Source organism: Protopterus annectens, chromosome 10.part0, assembly GCF_019279795.1.
Source record: "Protopterus annectens isolate FY-2018-M chromosome 10.part0, PAN1.0, whole genome shotgun sequence".
In the NCBI taxonomy this organism is placed as follows: Eukaryota; Metazoa; Chordata; order Ceratodontiformes; family Protopteridae; genus Protopterus; species Protopterus annectens.
The window spans coordinates 1575903842-1575925027 of record NC_056744.1 but is presented as its reverse complement, the minus strand read 5'-3'; the positions used below and the strand labels follow the sequence as shown (position 1 = coordinate 1575925027).

The following is a 21186-nucleotide window of genomic DNA, read 5'->3' as shown; positions in this document are numbered from 1 at the left end:
TCTGTCCTTATCAGCAGATGTCCTTGCTGGAGGAATGGTTTGAATGCCTCGATTGCATGCTTCACTGCCAGCATCTCCTTTAGATTTATGTGTAGATTCAGCTGGTCTTGAGACCATAGGCCTTGGATACACTTGTCTTCCATGTCCTAGGTCTGAGGCGTCTGTGGTGATGGTCTGCCTTGGTTGTGGTTTGTGGAAAGGCAACCCTCTCTGTTGGTCTGGCAGGCCTGAGCCCACCACAGGTATTTTTTTTTCAGACATGGAATGATTGGTATCATGGTTTCTAGACTGTGTCTGTGTTGAGACCATACATTCCTTAGGTACCATTGTAATTTTCTCATATGCAGCCTGGCATGCGGGATCAAGATTATGCAAGATGCCATGTAACCCAGGGCCTGCAGGACTTTCCTTGCAGTAAGCTGAGTTTGTCTTGTCAAAGCCATGAAGTAGACTGGTAGTTGCTTTTGTTTTTCTTCTGTGAGAAAAGCCATCTGAGTTATTGTGTCCAGTTCTGCACCCAAAAATGTTATCCTTTGGGATGGCACTAGTCTTGACTTCTGGATGTTGACTGTGTATCCCAAGGCTTGTAACAGTTGTATGACATATGCCAAATCCTTTATTATTTTTGTCTTGTTGTCCGCTTATATTAGGCAGTCGTCCAGGTATGGGTAGATCTGAATTCCCTGAAGCCTGCAATGTGCAATTACTGATGCCAGGCATTTCGTGAATACTCTGGGCGCAGTAGATAAGCCAAAGGGCAATGCTGAGAATTGATAATGCTCTGATCCTGCAAGAAATCTGAGGTGTCTTCTGCAATCTGGTCGTATAGGGACGTGCAGGTATGCCTCCTTGAGATCTAGAGTCACCAGCCAAGACTCCTTGCCCAACATGGGAAGAAGTTGCTGTAGGGTCAGCATCTTGAATTTTGGTACAATGAGATATGTGTTTAGTGCGGACAAGTCAAGAATAGGCCTCCATTGAGTTTCTTTTCCTGGTACAAGGAATAGTCTGGAGTAAAATCCTTGGCCTTGTTCCATAGATGGTACCCTTTCTATAGCTCTCATCCTTAGTAAGTTGATGATTTGTTTTAGAGCCTCTGGCTTCTGGCTTGGTGGAAGGTTGGGCATTCCTCTCTTTTTTGGTAAAGTGTGGAAGTGAAACCTGTAGCCTTTGTCTATTGTTTGCAATGTCCATTTGTCTCCTGTAATGCAATGCCAGTTTTTTGAAAATAAAACTAACTTTCTGCCCAAGGGTGCTTCCAGTTGCTCCCTGGTAGGCGGAATCAGAGCCAAGTCATTGTGTCTGTCCTGTGGAAGTGGTTGTAGTCGCAGCTGTGGCGGTATTCCTCTGGTTGGCAGGTTGCCACTGACGACCCCTGTAGGCACCCCTAGATTGACCTCTGCCTCTTGGGCATCTATTTCTGCCTCTCTGTGCTCTGGAGGTGTCTGGAAAGGACCAATTTTTTGAAGGCCAGTTTCTGCTGAACCTCTGAGGTTGGACCTGCAGAAAATCCTTGGCTGTTTGCACAGATTTAGCTTTTTCTTCCACTTTCTTTAGAATCTCCTGTGCAGGGGAGCCAAATAAACTTTGTTTCTCCATAGGGGCATCTAGGAGTTTAGACTTGACATGGTCTGGCAAGGATTGCTCTTTTAGCCAGGCATGCCTTCGAATCACTGCTCCAGTCATAGCTGATCTAAATGAAGCCTCCAGTGCATCATAGCCACATTTTAAGAAATGATTACTGACCTGCTGAGAGTTGTGTACCAAATCCTGAAGGGACTTACGGTCTAAAGGTTCAGGAGAGGAAAGCTTTTTATTCAGCTGGTCTAACAAAAATTCCTGGTACTGTATCATACGGAATTGACAGTTTAAAGCCCTGGCAGAAAGAGTAGCAGATGTATAAACCTTTTTACCCCATCTCTCTAATGCTCTTGACTCTCTTTCAGAGGGTAGGGGGTTTTTGGCAGTGGCAGCTGCAACACCCTGTGGGCCCTGAGAAATAGTTTCTGGGTCTGCAGCATGGGCCTTATACAAGTGGAAGTGAGAATCCGGGACACTGTAATATCTGTCAGGTTTGGCAGGGGCCGGGGGAAGAGAATCAGGGGCAGAACTGGCATCATTGTATGCATCATCAACAACTGAAAGTACAGGTGGTATGGCTAAAGGCCTATGCTGTGGCAAGTGTAAAAAGGTCCTTAGCCTTTTCCTAGAATCAGAAAAATCCTGACCCTGCCATTGAAAGTGTTCCCTCATTGAGTGTAAAGTTTCCCCAAAGGAAAATTCTTCTGGGGGGGAGGCAGAAGGAATTGAGTCTTCTGCATCCGAATCCTCATAAGGTGAGTATGGTCCTTCCTGATAGTCTGATACATCTGATCCATCCGAGGAATAATCAGAGGGGAGAGGTTCAGGGGGTTCAGTCCTAGGCCTTTTGTCAGGAGGAGGTTGTGAGGCCTTGTCTGGGTGAGGTTGGGATCCCCTAATCAGAGATATAAGGTCCTCAGCAAGGCTGAGAATCTGAGAACTTGAGGAAGGTCTCTGACAGGAAGCTTTAGTTGGTAAGGCTTTGGAAATTTTAGCTGCTTTAGCCCTGGAGAAGGCCTTAATAGACATGGAAGCAGGGGGTCTAGCTGCCCCACGTGCAGGAGTGGAGATGTCCAACGGAATGGTGTCGGACAATTCTTGTGCGCCTGCTTCTTCGGTAGGAATTTCTGTAGTCGACTCAGCCGGGGCCTCTCTGGCCTCGGTTGTCGGAGGCATGTTTTCGGCAGAAGGAAGAACCGAGGACTCGGTTTCAGCCGAAACCGAGACACTCGCGGTAGGCCTAACTGTGGTTTCAGCCGAAACCGCAGGCCGTGAGTGTCGGTCCTTTTCCTTGCGTGTTTTGGCTAAATGTGTAGTCGGAGTCTCTGACGGCATTTTATATGCAAAAGCGGGACCAAAAAACTCTTCTGCAAACTCCGACCAACATCTAAGTGTCCGTCGGTTGAAGGAAGCACAGGCTAAACAAGCTGATACGTTGTGGTCTGGGCCTAAGCAAGGAAGGCAGTAAGAGTGGAAATCCTTATGAGGTATTTGTTTCCCACAAGTTAAACAATTATTTACTTTGTCTGACATCGGCTGAGGCAAGAAAGAGTCCCCAACGGGGTACTTAGCTTTTTTAGAAGTCTTCGGTAGCTGAAATCTCTGGATCTGACCGACCGGCACTTGCGAACAGCTTCTGCTTCGGGCACCGCGCGGCAAGAAAGACTGAGGAAAATGGCGTCGGCTGATGCCTTTATACCCCAGAAGCTATGACGTCGGGTGAAGTGCGACATCAGCCGAGGCCAGACCCAGACTTTGGAATCCGGCCGACCGAAGGGCTGCCTGAGGCAGGACAACCCATATGTTATGACTGCAGATGTATCCTTGAAGGACATCCCTGTAATATCTGTCAGGTTTTCTGGGAGCAGGAGGTAAAGAGTCCGGGGCCAAGCTAGATTCGGAAAAGGCATCATCAACAATGTCAAGTACAGGAAGGATAGTTAAAGGCTTGTGCTGGGGCAGGAGTAAGAAATCCCTAAGCCTCTTTTTGGAATCAGAGTAATCCTGGCTTTCCCAGCAAAAGTGCTCCCTAAGAGTACACAGGGTTTCACCAAAAGAGAAATCCTCTTGGGGGAAGCAGAGGGAATAGAGTCCCCTGCATCAGAATCTTCATAGGTAGATAAGGGTAAATCCTGGTCATCAGAGGAAACAAATTTCAGAATCCTGGTCAGAAGTATCATAAGCAAATTCAGTCCTAGGTCTCAGAGGGGGAAGTTGGCTTCCCCTGATTAAAGTAATACGGTCTTCAGCCATTCTTATCTGTTTTTTAGGCATAGAGGCCTGACCATGCGGTCTGGGTGCCAGTTTTCTAGGCATAGTTTCACTCTTAGGCCTTGAAGAAGATGGCGTTGGTTTAATATGCAATTCGGTAGGCCTGAATACACCCTCAGAAGCCGATGCCTGCAGAGCAGCTCCGGACCCATCCAAGGTAGAGACATTCACACGTTCCACAGTTGAAGCATCTCGTGGCATATCAGACAACGAATGGATCTCAGTAGAGGCCTGCGAATCTGAAGTAGCGGGTATCAGGGACTGCGAAAGCGCCTCACTGAGTACCGGCAAACTGGCGATGGGCTTAGGAGAAGGATCGCCCCTGCAGCTTTGACCTAGGTGGCCTGTGTCTCTCTATCTTTGCATTTTTTCAGAATGTCGGTAGTCTGATGGCTTACCGAAAACATACCTGGATAATTGAACAGAGTATCAAAATATTTAGAAGTGAAAATATACAAATGACTAATAGTTCGTTGCTTAAAGACGACACAAAACCGACAATGAGGAACGTCGTGGTCAGGGTCTAGGCAAGGAATACAGTACGAATGAAAATCTTTGTGAGTATTTGCTTTCCACAAGAAATACAATTATTGACTTTTACTGACATCAGTTTAGAGCAAGAAAAAGTTTCCCCAACAGGGTACTTAGCTTTAGTTGAGGACTTCGGTTCTGAAACTCGAAAATGTAAATTTCAGGAGTCGGTCGACCGGCACTTGCGAACTGCTTCCGCTTCGGGCACTGTACGGCAAGAAAGACTGATGTAATGGCATTGGCTGCATGCTTTATACCCTTGACTACCTGACAAGACGGCAACCGATGCAGGACCAGACTTTGATAATCAGGCCAACTGAAGGCTACTGCAAGCAGATAACCCAAATGTGATGACTGCAACAGTGAAACACGAAGAACATGTTGGTACGTCTGCAGTAAAAGAGTGTCAACACTACAGCAACAGCAAACACTATGTATATCTGAAGGCTTAGATGGTGATTTCCCTTTCAAAAGGGTGTAACCTTAAATATTATTCTACCAACTGGTTAGAGCATTTCTTCCAGTAAAACAGGACATGCCAATCCACCATGAATCACCAACAAAGTGGGTAAGTGGAGCACTGTATAATGTATTTGAACTTTAGCAAATCAGACATTGCTCCTCACAGGAACGTGGTGGAAGACCACAACAGCAATAGCTTCTACACCAGTGAAATGGGCAGGAAAAGTAGCAGGCTGTACACTTTGGGGTGCCAACCACAACAAAGTACCCCAGGGTTCAGTGCTGGAAACTGTCTTGTTTGCCTTGTCTGAAGTCAGGCATCACAAAATGCATCTGCAATACCAGTCTAAACTCTGCTGACAAGATTACTACAATACTCGTACACATTCTCCACCTAAACATGGTCTGACTTCCAGATAGAAAATTGTGTCAATAAAAAATACAGTTATGTACATTTTGGTATGAAGAGTAAAAAAAAATCCATTACTGTCAAAGTAAGTGGACAGGAAGATGATCAGAAGTGTTGCATCATCCCTGGGATGAGCCATGCAACTCAGCTTGACAGGGCAGTCCTAAACAAAATGCTGGGCTTCACAACATAAGTTTTAGTAATGATTATGACAACTTTCTGCTTTTAGTAAAAATTACAAGAAAAACCTAGCCAAGCTACAGTTTTCACTGTGTGACACCTTAAACCTCCTGTAATAGAGGGACATGGGACATATGCAAAAACACCTTAAGGAAATCAACTGTTTCCGCTATATGGGTTCTAAACGTCCATGACTTGTTACTTTTAAGTCTTTATGGACACATTCAAGACAATAAAGCCAAACCCCACTAGCTGTGGGTATGCATGTTTTGGTCTTATGACCTTAGCACAGCATAAGTTGACTGTGGCTATACTCTAGAAACACAGGGTCTCATCTGGGTATCAAGACGGCAGTGATGGCAAACCTTTTGGGCTCGGTGTGTCAAAAATTCAGAAAATGCCTATCTTGACTCTGCTGGCATGTCAGCCCCACCAAACAAGTGAGAAACAATTCTTTACATATTTAAGAAAGTACAGTCCAAGCATGTGTGCTGCCACTTATTATAAAAGTAAAAGAAAAATCAGTGACTTACAGTAGATAAAACGATATGACCACTGACAATTGGGCTTAAAGTAGTGCACCAAATATTACCCTATTTTTAACAGAAATTTTGAATTGAACTGAAAAAATATAAAACACATTGCATCTGATTTGATTATCAATTAATGACATTTTTATTGTCGAATTTTAATAAATACGTGTAGGGTCACATATTTCTTTTATTTTTGTTCATTCACTTTCCTTGGTAAATTGTGTTGGTGAATGCTGGTTTCTCACCCAAAACATTGTGGTGTCACCTTTGATACACGTGTCATAGGTTCGCCATCACTGTTCTAGGGTATAGTCAAAAAGTTCACTTGTGCTGTAGTAGGTTTGTAATGAAGTAGACCACAACGAGCTAAATCATATACTTAGATCATGAAGACAAACTAATTACCCAGATGACTAATTACAGGGCTGAATACTAATAGCTGCATCACAGTTTACTGCTTTGCAAATGCTTTAAAAATGGGACAGAAACAAAAGGTACAGTTGGGTACACTTACCATAAATGTAGATGCTAGAGTGTATTCACTGTTGCAGTCATCACACTTGGGTTATCTGCCTGCAGGTAGCCCTCAGTCGGCCCAAATACCAGAAAAGGGACAGCGGCCTAATGGTTAAGGTGTTTGCCTTACAAGTACAAGATGCAGTGAGAGTCTCACAAGGGATAACTGGCTAGGCTTAAAATGGCTCACAAGGGCAGTTAGCTTAGTACTAATCTATGAATGCATAAGAATTGGTATTTCTGCATCAGTTGCTGTCACTCCAGGACTGACTTCAGGTCATCAAGGGTATAAAAACAGGCAGCCGATGCCATTACATCAGTTTTTCTTGCCCCAAATGTCAAGAGCCGTCACCCCCCCCAAATAGGGAGCTAAATCATATACTTATGAAAATCACCACCAGTAAAAAGTAAATACCAATACTCATGTAAGGAGAGAGTAATGTACATAGAGAGGAGAGAAACAGAGAAAGAGAGAAAGGGGCTGGAGGGAGGGAAATCAGGACTGCAACAGTGAATACACTTGAACATCTAAATTTATGTCAAGTCTACACAACTGTACTATGTTCTTTGTGTTTCACTGTTGCAGTCATCACACTTGAGTTGATTCCCAAAGCTGAAGAAAGAGTGGAGGGCAGTCGAGAAGAGTTTGGGCTGGCTAGTATGCCCTGCAGGACTGCTGTTGAAAAACAGCCCTGGATTTGGAAAATATAGGCAGGTGGTAATGCTTGGTGAATGTGTGTACAGAACTCCAGGAAGCAGCTTCCAGAATGTCCCTGGTAAGGGCTCCCCGGAGGAATGCTGCAGAGGTAGAAGTTGCCCTAGTGGAGTGTATTCTGACCCCCTGAGGGGTTGGTTTCCAATGGTGTTTGTAGCAGAAATGGATACAGTGTGCTATTTGGAAATTGTTTTGAAATGGCCTTGCCCTCTGCCACTGGTGCAAAGCTGGCTAGTAACGGGTCAGATTTCCTAAGGTTTAGTCCTACCCAGGTAGAATCAGTCATCTGTGGACGTCCAAGGAGTGTAGGATCCTTTCCCCTTTATTTTGAGGATTAGGGAAGAAGGCTGGCAAATGGATAGATTGGTTGAGAGCCACGCTGGACTCCACTTTAGGCATAAAAGCAGGATTAGTCCTGAGGGAGACCCTGTCAGCATGAAAAATAATGAAGGGTTCCACAGCTATAAGTGCCTGTAGCTCAGACACTCTTCTTGCTGAAGTGATGGCCAGAAGCAAGGCTGTTTTCCAAGAGAGGAATTTTAACTGCTGATGCTGCAGGCTCAAAGAGGGGAGCGTGAGCTTTTCCAGTACAAAGTTAAGGTCCAAAGCAGGGGTGGGTGCTCTCCTTGGTGGTCTTAAGTTGTTTGCTCCTCTCAGTAACTGTATGATGAGAGGGTGAGACAAGAGGTGGCTCAGTGTTGTAATGAGCTGAGATGGCAGAGGCATGAATCTTAATGGAGGAGAAGGATAGGCCTCTGTGGAGTAGATCTGCCAAGTAATCCAGGATTAGAGGTAGGGAGGGCAGTGCTGTGTTCCTCACCTTTAGACTGAATTCAGGAGCGATACCTTTTTCACTTAACAGCACAGGATTTCCTTGTACTAGGTCTTCTGGCTTCCAGAATGACGTCCAGTACCTGCTTGCTTAGGCTGGTCAGTGGGGGAGAATTCAAGGAATAAGCCAGGCTGCAAGATTCGGGGTTTGCAGTTGTGGATGCAAGATCCGTCACCCCCTGGTGAGTAAGGTGGGTCGGGCTCTGGGATAGGTGCTAGGGTGGCACTGGTGACGGTCTACGCAGTAGTGGGTAAAAGTGGTGGTGTGGCCAGTCTGAGGCAATCAGAACTGTCCTTGGTCTGTCCTGTCTTATCTTGAGCAATATTCTTGAGAGAAGGGGGAGAGGGGGAAATGCATAGATTGAGAGTTTTACCCACCAGAAGGATAGGGCATCCACTTTCCAGGCTCTACTGTGAGGTGTCCTAGTGCAGAATTTGCTGAGCTGGTGAATGCAGGGGGAGGCAAAGAGGTCCACCTCTCGGGTCCCCCATTTCTGGATCAGAAGGCTGAAGGTACTGGGTTCTAATTCCCCCTTGTGTGGGTCTACGAGATTTCTGCTTAAGTCGTCTGCCAGTGAGTTTTGTTTGCCTGGCAGGAATTGAGCTTGCAGATGGTCCTGCATGTCCAAGGCAGTGTTCCACAGGGCCATGGTTAGCCAGCAGAGTGGGTAAGAGTGGGTTCCCCCCTGGTTATTGATGTACCACACAACTGTGGTGGTATCTGTTTTTATTAGCAGGGGTCCTGGTGAGAGCAGGGATCTGACAGCAACAGCTAGCATCTCTTTTTGGTGTGCAGACGAATTTGACTTGGGCTCCAATGGCCCTGAATGCACTTGTCGTCCAGGTGTGCCCCCCAGGTATAGTCTGATGCATCTGTGGTTAGGGTCTGGGCAGCCTGGGGTTAAGTAAAGGGAAGCCCCTTGTTGTGGTTGCATGCTGCTGCCCACCAAAGAAACTCTGTCCTTAGACAAGGTATGATAGGAATGACAGTTTCCAGGTCCTGAGAATGTTGTCACCAAAGACAAAGTACCACTGAAGTTTCCTTATATGGAATTAGTAGGATGCAAGAGGCCATGAACCCTAGGGCCTGCAAGATTTTCCTTGCGGATAGCCGGGTTCTGGTGGCCATTTCAGTGAAGTAGCCTGTCAGATAGGCTTGTTTTTCTGGAATAAGGAATGCCATCTGGGATGCTGAGTCCAAGCTTGCTCCCAGGAATACAATCTTTTGACTGGGGACTAGTTTTGATTTCTTTTCATTGATAGTGTACCCCACGGAGGTTAGAAGCTTCTTTACAAATATCAGGTGCTGCAACAGCATTTCCTGACCGTCTGCCTGACTCAGGCAGTCGTCCAAGTACGGGTAAGTTTGAATTTTTCTCTGTCTGCAGTAGGCAATGGCTGGAGCCAGGCATTTTGCGAATACTCTGGGAGCAGTGGCTAATCCAAAGGGAAGTGCAGAGAACGGACAATGCATAGATCCTGCCCTGAAGCGTAGGTATTTTCTGCATGAGTCCCTGATAGGGATGTGCAGATAGGGTTCTTTTAGGTGTAGGCTGTCTAACCAGGCATCTTTGGCCAGCATAGGAAGAAGCTGCTGAAGGGTGAGCATTTTGAATTTTGGTACCACCAGGAAGGTGTTTAGAATGGAAAGATTTATGAATGGGCACCAAGTGCTCTCTTTTCTGGGTACCAGGAAAAGTCTGGAAAAGAACCCTTGACCTATCTGTTCTGCAGGTACAGGATGAATTGCCTTTAATGAGAGCAGGGATTGAACTTGGTGTTGGGCCTCTGCCCACTGCTTTGGAGGAAGGTCTGGGAGCCATTTTGGGGTTGGCAGAAAGTGGAAGTAAAATTTGTACCCCTAGGATACAATGTTGAGGACCAGTCGGTCTTTGGTGATGGAAGTCCAGTTTTTTGCATGATCGGCAAGTTTTCCTCCTAAGGACACAAGCAGTTGGGCAGAGGTGAGGAGTGGAGTTGAGAAGTCAATGTGAATTCTTTCCGTAAGGGGGTGGCTTAGGACTCCCTGTTTTTGAAGTGGAGGTACTCCATTGCTTGGATCTCTGAATACCCTGAGACTGTAGTCTTGGGGGGGGGGTTGTTTTCCCCTGGGTCTAGTTTGAGATGGCCTTGAGGGTCTGGAAAGGGGCAATGCCTACTGAATCTAGGAGGCTGTACCTGCAAGAAATCATTGACTGTCTGCCCAGATTTAGCTTTTTCTTCCATCTTTTAAGAACCTCTTCTGCTTTGGTGCCAAACAGATTATCCTTGTTCAAAGGAGCGTCTAGTAATTTTGATTTGACATGGTCTGGCAAGGTCTGCTCCTTAAGCCAAGCATGCCTTTTCAGTATAGAACCAGTGACTGCTGCCCTGCAAAATGCTTCTAGGGCATCAAAACCACACTGCAAAGTATGCTTGCTGACTTGGCTTGCAGAATGCATAAGCTCTTGTAATTATTCATTTTCTGCACAGTCTGTATAGGTAGCTAATTTTTGCTTAAGTTCCATAATGTGTTGCTGGTATTTCAGCATGTGAAACTGGCAATTCAATGCCCTAATGGCATGGGTTGCAGAGGTGTATGCTTTTTTTTTTTTACCCTGTCTAAAGTTCTGGAATCCCTGTCCGAAGGGGTGGGATTCTTAGCTGTAGTTGCTTTTATACCTTGAAGCCCCTGGGAGATGACCTCTGGGTCAGCAAAACAATTTTTTGAAAAGGAATTTGAGAGAGTAAGGAACTCTGTAATACCGGTCTGGTTTCCTAGGAGCAGGGGGTAAAGCATCAGGAGTTAAAGCATCAGGAGTTAGACTGGATTCCATAAAGACATCATCCACATCAAGAACTGGGAGTATTGCTAAAGGTCTATGTTGTGGCAAATCTAAAAATTCCCTGAGTCTCTTTTTGGACTAAGGATAGTCTTTGCATTCCCAGTGGAAATGCCCTCTTCAAGTATGTAGGGTTTCACCAAAAGAAAAATCCTCTGGAGGAGAAGCAGAAGGAATGGATTCCTCTGCATCAGAATCCTCACAAAGCAGATAAAGGTAGGTCTTCATATTCAGATACCGGAGAGTCGTCATACTCTTGGTCTGTTAAAGCTGCTGGGGACAAGTCTCTTTCTCTTAGCAAGGGAAGGCTGGCTTCCACTAATCAGCATAATCAGGTCTTCAGCCATTTTAAACATTTGATGCTGGGCAAGGAAGCAGGTGTCCGAGTTTGGGTCGTTGGTTTTTTAGGCGTAGATCATACTCTGGCCTTAGAAACTGTAGTTTTAGACAGAACTGAAGAAGTGAAAGAAGTCGTCAGTTTGTGTCGAATATTGGTAATGCGAAGAACTTCCTCAGAAGCCGGTGCCTGCACAGCGGCTCCAGACCCATCCAAGGTAGAGACATCAGCAGGTTCCATAGTAGTTAACATTTTCTGACATCGGTTAGAGCAAGAAAAAAGGATCACCAATGTGGTACTTAGCTTAGAAGACTTCAGGATGATTCAATTCGGAAACAAAAACGCAGGTAGGGGCTGACCAGCACGCATGCAAACTGCTTCTGCTTCAGGCTCCTCGGCAAGAAAGACTGATGTAATGGCGTCGGCTGCCTGTTTTTATAACCCTGACAACCTGACGTCATTCCTGGAGTGACAGCAACCGACGCAGAAATACTAAGTCTCTAGTATTCGGGCCGACTAAGGGCTACCTGCAGGCAGATGACCCAAGTATGATGACTGCAACAGTGAAACACCAACAACATCTTGAAGGTACACAGTATTCACAATACATTCCAAGTACCAAGTATGTGGAGTTACTTTAATCTACATGCAAACAGATTCACACTGAAATGTCAAAGGTATGCATAAATATTATGGCAAACTTTAATGCAAATATCATATGAAAGCATGTCAGATGTAAAAACGGCACAATTTACCATGAAGCAAGAAAAGACTTTCTGGACTCATGCTGTCACTTGCATAGCATATAACACCTGAATGTGCACGACACTGCTTAAACAGCAAGGCAACATGTCCAATACAGAGCACATCTAATTCATCATTTTGCAGCCTTAACAGGATGGAAAAATTTAACAAAAGAAACTAGCCAACAACCTAAACTCCATCAAAAGCCACTACGGTAGTCAAGCACATCTCTTAAAAACCTTGCAAAAGGAAACTACTAAAATGTATTCAGGAGTACACTGCATGTCCCACCAGGAATGGATCCTTTCTAACTAGCACAAAAGCTGCTAAGAATACAGACTGAAAACTGGGTTTCAAAACCCTCAACTAATATGGGCATCAGAAATGTGAAGAAAGGATGAACTGGTAGGCCTGCACTAGAAGATGCTTCTAAGGACAGAAATGCAATCAGGGATTGTCAAAGATTAGGTACTTCATCAGCACAACAAATTAAAAGTCATACCTTGCTTGATTTGCCTTCCCGATTGCACTTGGGGCATTCCCAGCAGTTTGGAATCTCATCATTGATAATGCCATCGGATTTACTCATCTTGAAAGAATGTTGACAAGACATCATTAAATAGTGCTTTACTAAGCACTTAAAAAATGACAATACCAACAATTAAAGCAACTGCAAACACGTGAAAGTTAAATTTGTAATACAGACTATCAATTTAAACTTATTAAAATGTCGCCTAAAAATACTACATCATAAACTGTTTAAAGGACAAGCATCAGCACTCCATCCCACCCCAAACTTATCAGCTGCACTGAATGGTGTAATAAGTAGAGACAAAATCAAAAACCTGCAAACACATTAAGGAAGGTACATAAAGTTGCAGACTTTCATTTTGTACAACATGCTTTTCAACTGCCTAAAAACAACTTCCTGCTAGTACTGGGCATTCTCAAGCTCACAAAGATGAATGTGTCATTTGCACAGTGCTCTACTGTCTTCTACAATAGCAAAGCCTCACTGACTTGCTATTACTACAGTCACTTAAGCTTAAGTCTCTGGCTCAGATCTTCGGTGTCTACTCTCTAAAGAACATACCAGAAATGGTTAGAAGAATGTGATGGCTTGCACGTAAAACTGTTAATTTCTTTTAACTAGACCAGACAGCTTTAGTCATTGGTAAAAAGTAGTGCTGTCTAGTTGATGTGTTTTACATAGCAATACAAGCTGTCTACACTCCAAGCACCCTTATTAATCTGATGTACCACAGTGACCTTCGTGGATTTGGGGATAGGGAGAAGAAAGGTGAATCGGGAACATATTACACTGCAGAAACGGTAGCATCAGCAATCACCAAAATTAATAGTGATGCCAGGCCTGAAGTACAACAAGCCATATTTTACTGCTCCTCTGTACTGCTCACCTCAGCATTACCACATGAAGGTCACTCTATCCTTTCAGCACAGTGACCAACACCCCTCCTAAATGTACCTTTTGGTAGAGTTCCAACTTACATTTGTAAATAAACAACAGGTCAAATAAATGGCCAAAGTCAGGCTGAGGGTATACGTATGAGAAGGTAGAAACTAATGTGTCACACACCAGCCAGTGATAGGAAGATTTTTTCTCAACTTCATAAAGACAGTAGACATAAGCATGACAAGTATACACTTGCCTGACATAAGGCACTTGTAAGCAGGACTTGAAAGAAAGGCTATCCAAGCAAAGGAGACTGCAGAGGAGTCAGTAGGATCCACCACAGCAAAGACTGGAGATGATGCTTGGTGAGTTAATGACTAGGTTGAATTCCAAGCAATGTATCTATCAGGGAGGAATGAGCGAGAGGAAATCTGCAAGCTAGACATCAAAGCTTTGTCACAAAGGAAGCCCAACTTGTACAGCAGCATTACAAAACATCTAGTGAAGGGTAAATGGAAGGGCCAAGAGTCCTTGCTCCAAAAATGTTGCCCATGTAAACAAAAGTGGAAGCTATCATACCTCCAGTGGTGTGTCCTTGGACACCAAACATTTGATAAATAAGCAGAGAGACTCATTAGGGCAAAAACATAACATAGCTGGTAATTCACTTGACAAAAGGTTTGCCTGGAGGCTGCCAGATTTACTTTACGGGAACAAAGGAGAACTGTTTGGTCTTCCTATACTCACAAACAAACCAGCTGCAAATGAAAGTACAGTTGTGTACCTACCATAAATGTAGATGTTAAGAGTGTATTCACTGTTGCAGTCATTACTCTTGGGTTATCCTGCTGGCAGGCTACCCGCAGTCAGCCAGAATTCCAAAGTCTAGGTCCGGTGTCGGTTGCTGTCGCCTCTTCCCTGACGTCAGTGCGCCAGGGATATAAAAGATGCAGCAGACGCCATTTTCTTCAGTTTTTCTTGCCCCAGATGTCAGGTGCCCCCAAATTGGTAGGCTGAAAATATGCCAATAAGTACACATGCACAAAAATAAACATTTACTTCATCTACAAGCAAATACACCACATGGGTTGTATAGGATAGAGTAGTACAGATAAGGCCCAGCAAAGAAAAGGGGGATGGTGGGTGGGTAACCTGGACTGCAACAGTGAATACACTTGAACATCTGCATTTATGGTAGGTACACAACTGTACTATGTTCATCGTGTTTCACTGGTGCAGTCATTACTCTTGGGTTGAATCCCAAAACTGAGGATGGGTGGCTGGGCTAAATAGGATTAGAAGAGGCTATGAGGCCCTGCAGAACTGCACCGGCAAAGCCTGCTCTGGATTTAGAGTAAAGAGGTAAGTGGCAGTGCTTTGTAAAAGTGTGCAGTGAACTCCAAGTTGCAGCCTCTAAGATGTCTTTGGTTGATACTCCTCTGAGGAAGGCTGCTGAAGTGGCTGCTGCTCTGGTAGAATGAGGCCTAATGCCCTTAGGCACTGATATGCCATGTTGAGAATAGCAGAAACGGATGCAATGGCCTTTCCATTTAGAAATAGTCTGTTTTGAGATGGCCTTTCCTTGTGATCCTACAGTATAGGACACTAAAAGTTGCTCAGTCTTTCTGAAAGCTTTAGTTCTGTCCAAGTAGAAGCGTAACTGTCTGTGTATGTCCAAAGAATGCAGAATTTTCTCACCCTTGTTCTGTGGGTTTGGATAAAAGGTAGGCAAGTGAATGGTTTGGTTGAGGGCCACACTGGACACCACCTTAGGCATAAATGTTGCGTTTGTCCTCAGAGAAACCCTGTCTGGATGAAAAATGATAAAAGGTTCCACAGCCATGAGTGCTTGTAACTTCAAGACTCGTCTTGCAGAGGTTATTGCTAGGAACAGAGCTGTTTTCCAGGGTAAGAATTTTATATCCGCTGTTGAGGCTGGCTCAAAAGGAGGCAGTGTGAGTTTTTCCAAGACATAGTTGAGGTCCTATGCCGGAATTGGTGCTCTCCTTGGAGACCTAATGTTTTTGCCCCCTCTGAGGTACTGCCTTATTAAAGGATAAGAAAAGATAGGTGGTTCTGTATAGTAATGGGCTGAAATGGCAGAGGCATGAATCTTAATTGATGAAAAAGAAAGGCCTTTGTCCAGCATCTCAGTTAGGTATTGTAAAATCTGTGGGATATTTCGTACATACGTGTCAATACCTTGTTCCTGGTTCCAAGCACAGAATCTCTTCCATTTTTCTGCGTAAGATTTTCTGGTACTGGACCTCCTGGACTCCAAGATAACATCCATAACAGCTTTTGAAAGAGGAGTGTTCTGAATGGCTACATTATCCGCCATGCTGCCAGATTTAAGGTCCTGAGTTGGCTGTGCAGGATCCGATTGTTTTGTTGGGTCACCAAGTGAGAAGTTTGAGGCAATATCCATGCTGGACCTTGAGACAAGCTCTTTAGGTTTGGGTACCAGTGTTGGCGTGGCCAGTCTGCTGCAATCAGTATCATTTTTGGCTTTTCCTGTCTGACCTTTAGGAGTACCCTGGGAAGGAGAGACACTGGAGGAAAGGCATATACTGTTACATTTTTCCAGCTGAAGGATAGGGCGTCCACTCTCCAAGCTTGTTTGTGATAAATCCTTGAGCAAAATCTCTGTAATTGGCAGTTGTGAGGGGAGGCAAATAGATCTATGTCTGGGCATCCCCATTTCCTTGTTATCATGCTGAAGACTTGTGGATCCTGTTTCCATTCATGGGGATCCATGAGATTTCTGCTTAGTTTGTCTGCCAGAGTATTTGTTTTTCCTGGCAAGAATTGTGCTTGCAGGTGAACTTGATAAGTCAATGTTGTGTCCCATAAGGTCACTGCTTGTCTGCAGAGGGGGTAGGAATGTGCATCTCCCTGCTTGTTTATGTACCACATGACTGTAGTATTGTCTGTCTTTATCAGTAGCTGTCCTGGATGAAGTAGATCCTTCAAAGCTGTCAGGGAATTTTGAACAGCTAGCATCTCTTTTTGATTGATGTGAAGATACATCTGGCTTGCAGGCCATGTGCCCTGCATACATTTTCCTGCCATATGGGCCCTCCAGGTATAATCTGATGCATCCGTTGTCAGTGTCTGTCTGGCTGTGGGTAAACTGAATGGCAGACCCTTGTTGTGGTGACAGGCCTCTGCCCACCATCGAAACTCCTGTTGCAGGCAGGGAATGAGTGTAATTACTGTCTCCAGGCTGTGGCAATGCTGAGTCCAAACACTTTTTAGATACCATTGTAGTTTCCTCATATGCAGTCTGGCATATGGAATTAGTAGAATGCAGGATGCCATGAAATCCAAGGCCTGCAGGATTTTCCTTGCCGATAACTGGGTGTTTGTTGCCAATTTTTTGAAGTAAGAAGTCAGTTGTTTTTGTTTGTCTGGCGTGAGATAAGCCATCTGGGCAGCTGTATTTGAGCTTCCACCCAGGAATATTATCTCTTGAGAGGGCACTAGTTTTGATTTCTTTTCGTTTACTGTGTACCCTAAGCAAATTAGTAATCTTTTTACAAATGCCAGATGCTTTAGAAGAATGTCTTTGTTCTCTGCTTGAATAAGGCAGTCGTCCAAGTAGGGATATATTTGAATTCCTCTGTCTGCAAAATGGAATTACTGTGAAGACCCTGGGCGCAGTAGATAAGCCAAAGGGTAGTGCATTGAGCCCACTATGAATCTGAGGTATCTTCTGCAAGATTGTCTCATTGCATTGGGACATGCAGGTATGCCTCTTTTAGGTCCAAAGTTACGAGCCAAGCCTTCTTGCCCAGCATGGGCAGTAGCTGCTGTAGAGTCAACATTTTGAATTTTGGGACCTCTAGAAACCTATTTTGTATAGACAGGTCCAGTACTGGTCTCCAGGTTTTGTCCTTCCTGGGCACTAAGGAAAGTCTTGAGTAAAATCCTTGCCCCTGCTCTTGTTGTGGTACTTGTTGAATTGACCTCATATCCATGAGGGCTGTAATTTGCTTTTGTGCCTCTGCCCATTGATTGTGTGGCAGGTCTGGCATACCTTTTGACCTTGGTAGGGTGTGAAAATGGAACCTGTAGCCTTGGGACACTATGTTCAGGACCCATTTGTCTTGGGTATCCATTTGCCAATTTGATGAAAAAAGTGCTAGTTTTCCCCCTAAGGGGCTGCCAAAAAAAAGTGCTTGGATCTGGCAGAGGAAAGTCATTGGGACTGTTTCCTGTAAGGTTGTGATTTGTCTTCTCCACTTTTGGAGGTAGGAGCATCCCATTGTTTAGGCTTGTATGAGCCTTGGGGCTGAGATCTGCCTCTGGGACGCCTATATCTGCCTCTCTGTGGTCTGTCTGACACTGGAAAGGACCAATTTTTAGAAGGCCAGTTCCTGCTAAATCTGGGTGGCTGTACCTGTAAGAAATCCTTTACTGTCTGCATGGATTTCGCTTTATCCTCCATTTCTTTCAACACCTCTTCTGCTTTAGCACGAAAGTATCATGCTGTAATGGGGTATCTAATAATTTTGCTTTAACATGATCTGGAAGATTCTGTTCCTTTAACCAAGCATGCCTTCTAATAACAAAACCTGTAACAGTGGCCCTGCAAGAGGCCTCCAGTGAATCATATCCACATTGCAAAGTATGCTTTCCCACTCGTTCCGCTGCATGCAATAAATCCTGCATTTCCTTGTTCTCTGAACATTCAGTATTTGTCAACATTTTCTGTTTAAGCAGCGACATTAAATACTGCTGATATTTAAGCATATGAAACTGACAATTTAAAGCCCTTACAGCCAAGGTAGCAGAAGTGTAAACTTTTTTCCCCCATCTGTCCAGTGCCCTAGAATCCCTATCTGAGGGGACAGGGTTTTTTGCAGTGGAAGCTTTGACACCTTTGGGACCCTGAGATATAGTTTCTGTGTCAGCAGCGGGGTTTTTATATAGGAATTTATGAGAATCCAGGACCCTGTAGTATCTGTCTGGCTTACCAGGTGCAGGGGGTAAAGAGTCAGGGGACAGGCCGGACTCTGAAAATACATCATCTACAATGTCTAGAACAGGTGAAATAGCAAGGGGTCTGTGCTGAGAAAGTAGCAGAAAGTCTCAGAGCCTTTTCTTAGATTCAGAATAATCTTGGCTTTCCCAGGGGAAATGCTCCCTCATGGTATGCAGGGTTTCCCCAAAAGAATAATCCTCAGGAGGAGAGGCTGAAGGAATGGATTCTTCAGCATCAGAGTCCTCATAGGGAAACATGGAATAATCCAGTTCAGAAGAGGAATCAGAGGAAATAGAAACCTGATCAGAATAATCATATTCTGTCTCTTGCCTAGGCCTCTTATCAGGAGGGGGATGGGAACCCCTGATCAAAGAAATTAGTTCTTTGGCCATTTTGAGCATCTGCTTTTTAGGCATGGAAATCTTGAGTAGGAGAATGCTGTACTTGTTTCTTTGTCTTTAGAGCTGCTTTAGTCTTTGCCTTTGAAGCTGAAGATGGTTTAACATATAACTGTGTAGGTCTGAAGACACCCTCAGAAGCCAATGCCTGCTCAGCGGCTCCGGATCCATCTGAGGGAATGATTTCCGAGTGTCCAATACCTTGAGTATCCAGAGGCCCAGTCGGCTCCACGTGGGAGTCGGAAGCGGCCTGTGGCTCTGAGGTAGCGGGCGCCAGGGACTGTGAAAGCACCTCACTGAGAACCGGCGACTGGCCTAACGGAGGTCTCGTCGCCGGTTTTGGACCTCAGATGTCTATCCTTTTCCTTGTCCTTGTGTTGTTTGTAAACTCCGGTCGTCGGCTGTTCCGACGGCATTATATAATTAAATCTTCGGCCAAAGTAATGAAATGCAAAATCACAGACGCTTAATAGTGCGTTGGTTAAATCTAGCAGAAAACCGACAGCTAGCAACATTGTGATCAGGGCCTAGGCAAGGAATACAGTAAGAGTGAAAATCCTTATGAGGTATTTGCTTCCCACAAGAAATACAACTGTTAACTTTTTCTGACATCGGTCTGGAGCAAGAAAAAAGTTTCCCCAACGGGGTACTTAGCTTTAATGAAGACTTCGGTTCTGAAATTCAGATTTGAAAATCTCAGAAGTCGGCCGACCGGCACTTGCGAACTGCTTTTGCTTCGGGCACCATGCAACAAGAAAGACTGAAGAAAATGGCGTCGGCTGCATCTTTTATACCCCTGGCGCACTGACGTCAGGGAAGAGGCGACAGCAACAGACGCCGTACCTAGGACTTTGGAATTTTGGCAGAGTGCGGGTAGCAGGATAACCCGAGAGTAATGACTGCAACAGCGAAACATGATGAACATCATTAGTTTGCTGGTGCATATTCCTCTAGTTTATTCCCCAGTAAGAAAATGAGGAAATGAATAGGCTAAGTAACAGATATCTCTAAAAACCTTTCTGCAGTAACAATGACTTGTTTTAAAAGGAACAGTAACAAAATGGTAAAACCAAAAGACAAACTGGTAAACGGAGTGCTGATCAGGACGCTGCTCGTACAGATACAGGAAGTAACTGTTTCAAAGACAGCAGAAACAGCGAGCTCAGTACTATGCTTTAATATTTCGACCACCAAAAACAGCAGGAACAGCGAGCTCAATACTATGCTTCTTTATTTCGACCACCAAAAGTCAGCCAAACAAGGTACATCCACAAATACATCCACAGGTATATCGACAGTTAAGCGCTTTCGATTGGTACAACCAATCTTCCTCAGAACTGATGCCATTAACATTAATTGAGCTTTTATACACTACATTCTTGCTACAATTCAAAAAATGCGCCAAATCTCTTAAAGGAGAAACATCATTGAATATGGAGCTGTAAGAATCCTGTATGTATACGGACTAATTTCATCTGCCTAACAATATAATTATTATTAAACTAAACTCACTGAATTCCTAATCAATATCAACATAAAATTGAAAAATTATTATGTATATATATTATCAATTATAAAACTGATATAAAACTGACTTAGAGTATTTACATATAATATAAAATTCATATTCCCATTCATATATACCAATTGATATATAAACTATATAAATATAAATATATATATGAATATAAATATAAATATAATTATAAAATGTGAATGGTAAACATATACATTGCACAATGCATGAATCTAAGATATAACACAGTATAACAATATACTACTCTAAAAACTTCTAAAAAATTCTAAAAACTACTAGAATACCTCCCTGGGGCTATCAAAAATTAATTATTCAACAAGGAAAGGTTTGATGCTAATATGGTCATTAAGACCAGGGTATCTAGTTGCATCAGTTTTTATTTGCCATATACTCTCCTTGAGTGCTAATTCATTCTTCCAATTACCTTCAAATGTCTTGATTTGATCAATAATGGTAAATATAATGGTAAATATAAAATTATGATTTTCCCCTTTCTCAAGCACATGTCTATATAATGCATTGGTGGTGTCGTGCTTACTAATCTTATAATTATGTTCATATATTCGTTTTTTAATGCATCTCTCTGTTTTTCCAATGTAATAAGCCCTACATGCTGTACAGCAGGCAAGGTATACCACCTTTTTACTGTTGCAATTACCTCTTATACATTTAATCACTGTATGGTTGATATCAGCTAATATTACTTTATCTGCTTCATTTATATAATGACACTGGCGGCATCTACCACACTTGGTACTACCTCGGGCATATTTATCTTTCACTAAGCCCATCCTATCCTTACGTTCCAAGAGTCTTTTAATATTAAGTGCTGCCTTATATACAATCTTTGGTTTGTTTCCCAGCTTAATATCTAAACCATTTGAGTAAATAACATCCCAATGTCTGTACAGGATTTCC

At 43.8% G+C, this 21186-nt stretch overlaps 1 protein-coding gene across 1 annotated transcript in view; it reads right to left on the bottom strand.

Moving 5' to 3' along the window:
* FBXL19 (F-box and leucine rich repeat protein 19) overlaps positions 1 to 21186 on the bottom strand; it is a 1144361-nt gene that overhangs the window by 1040740 nt on the left and 82435 nt on the right. The window contains exon 3 of the mRNA XM_044086223.1: positions 12435 to 12521. Coding sequence (XP_043942158.1) covers positions 12435 to 12521 — 87 coding nt within the window. The remainder of the gene's footprint in view (positions 1 to 12434; positions 12522 to 21186) is intronic.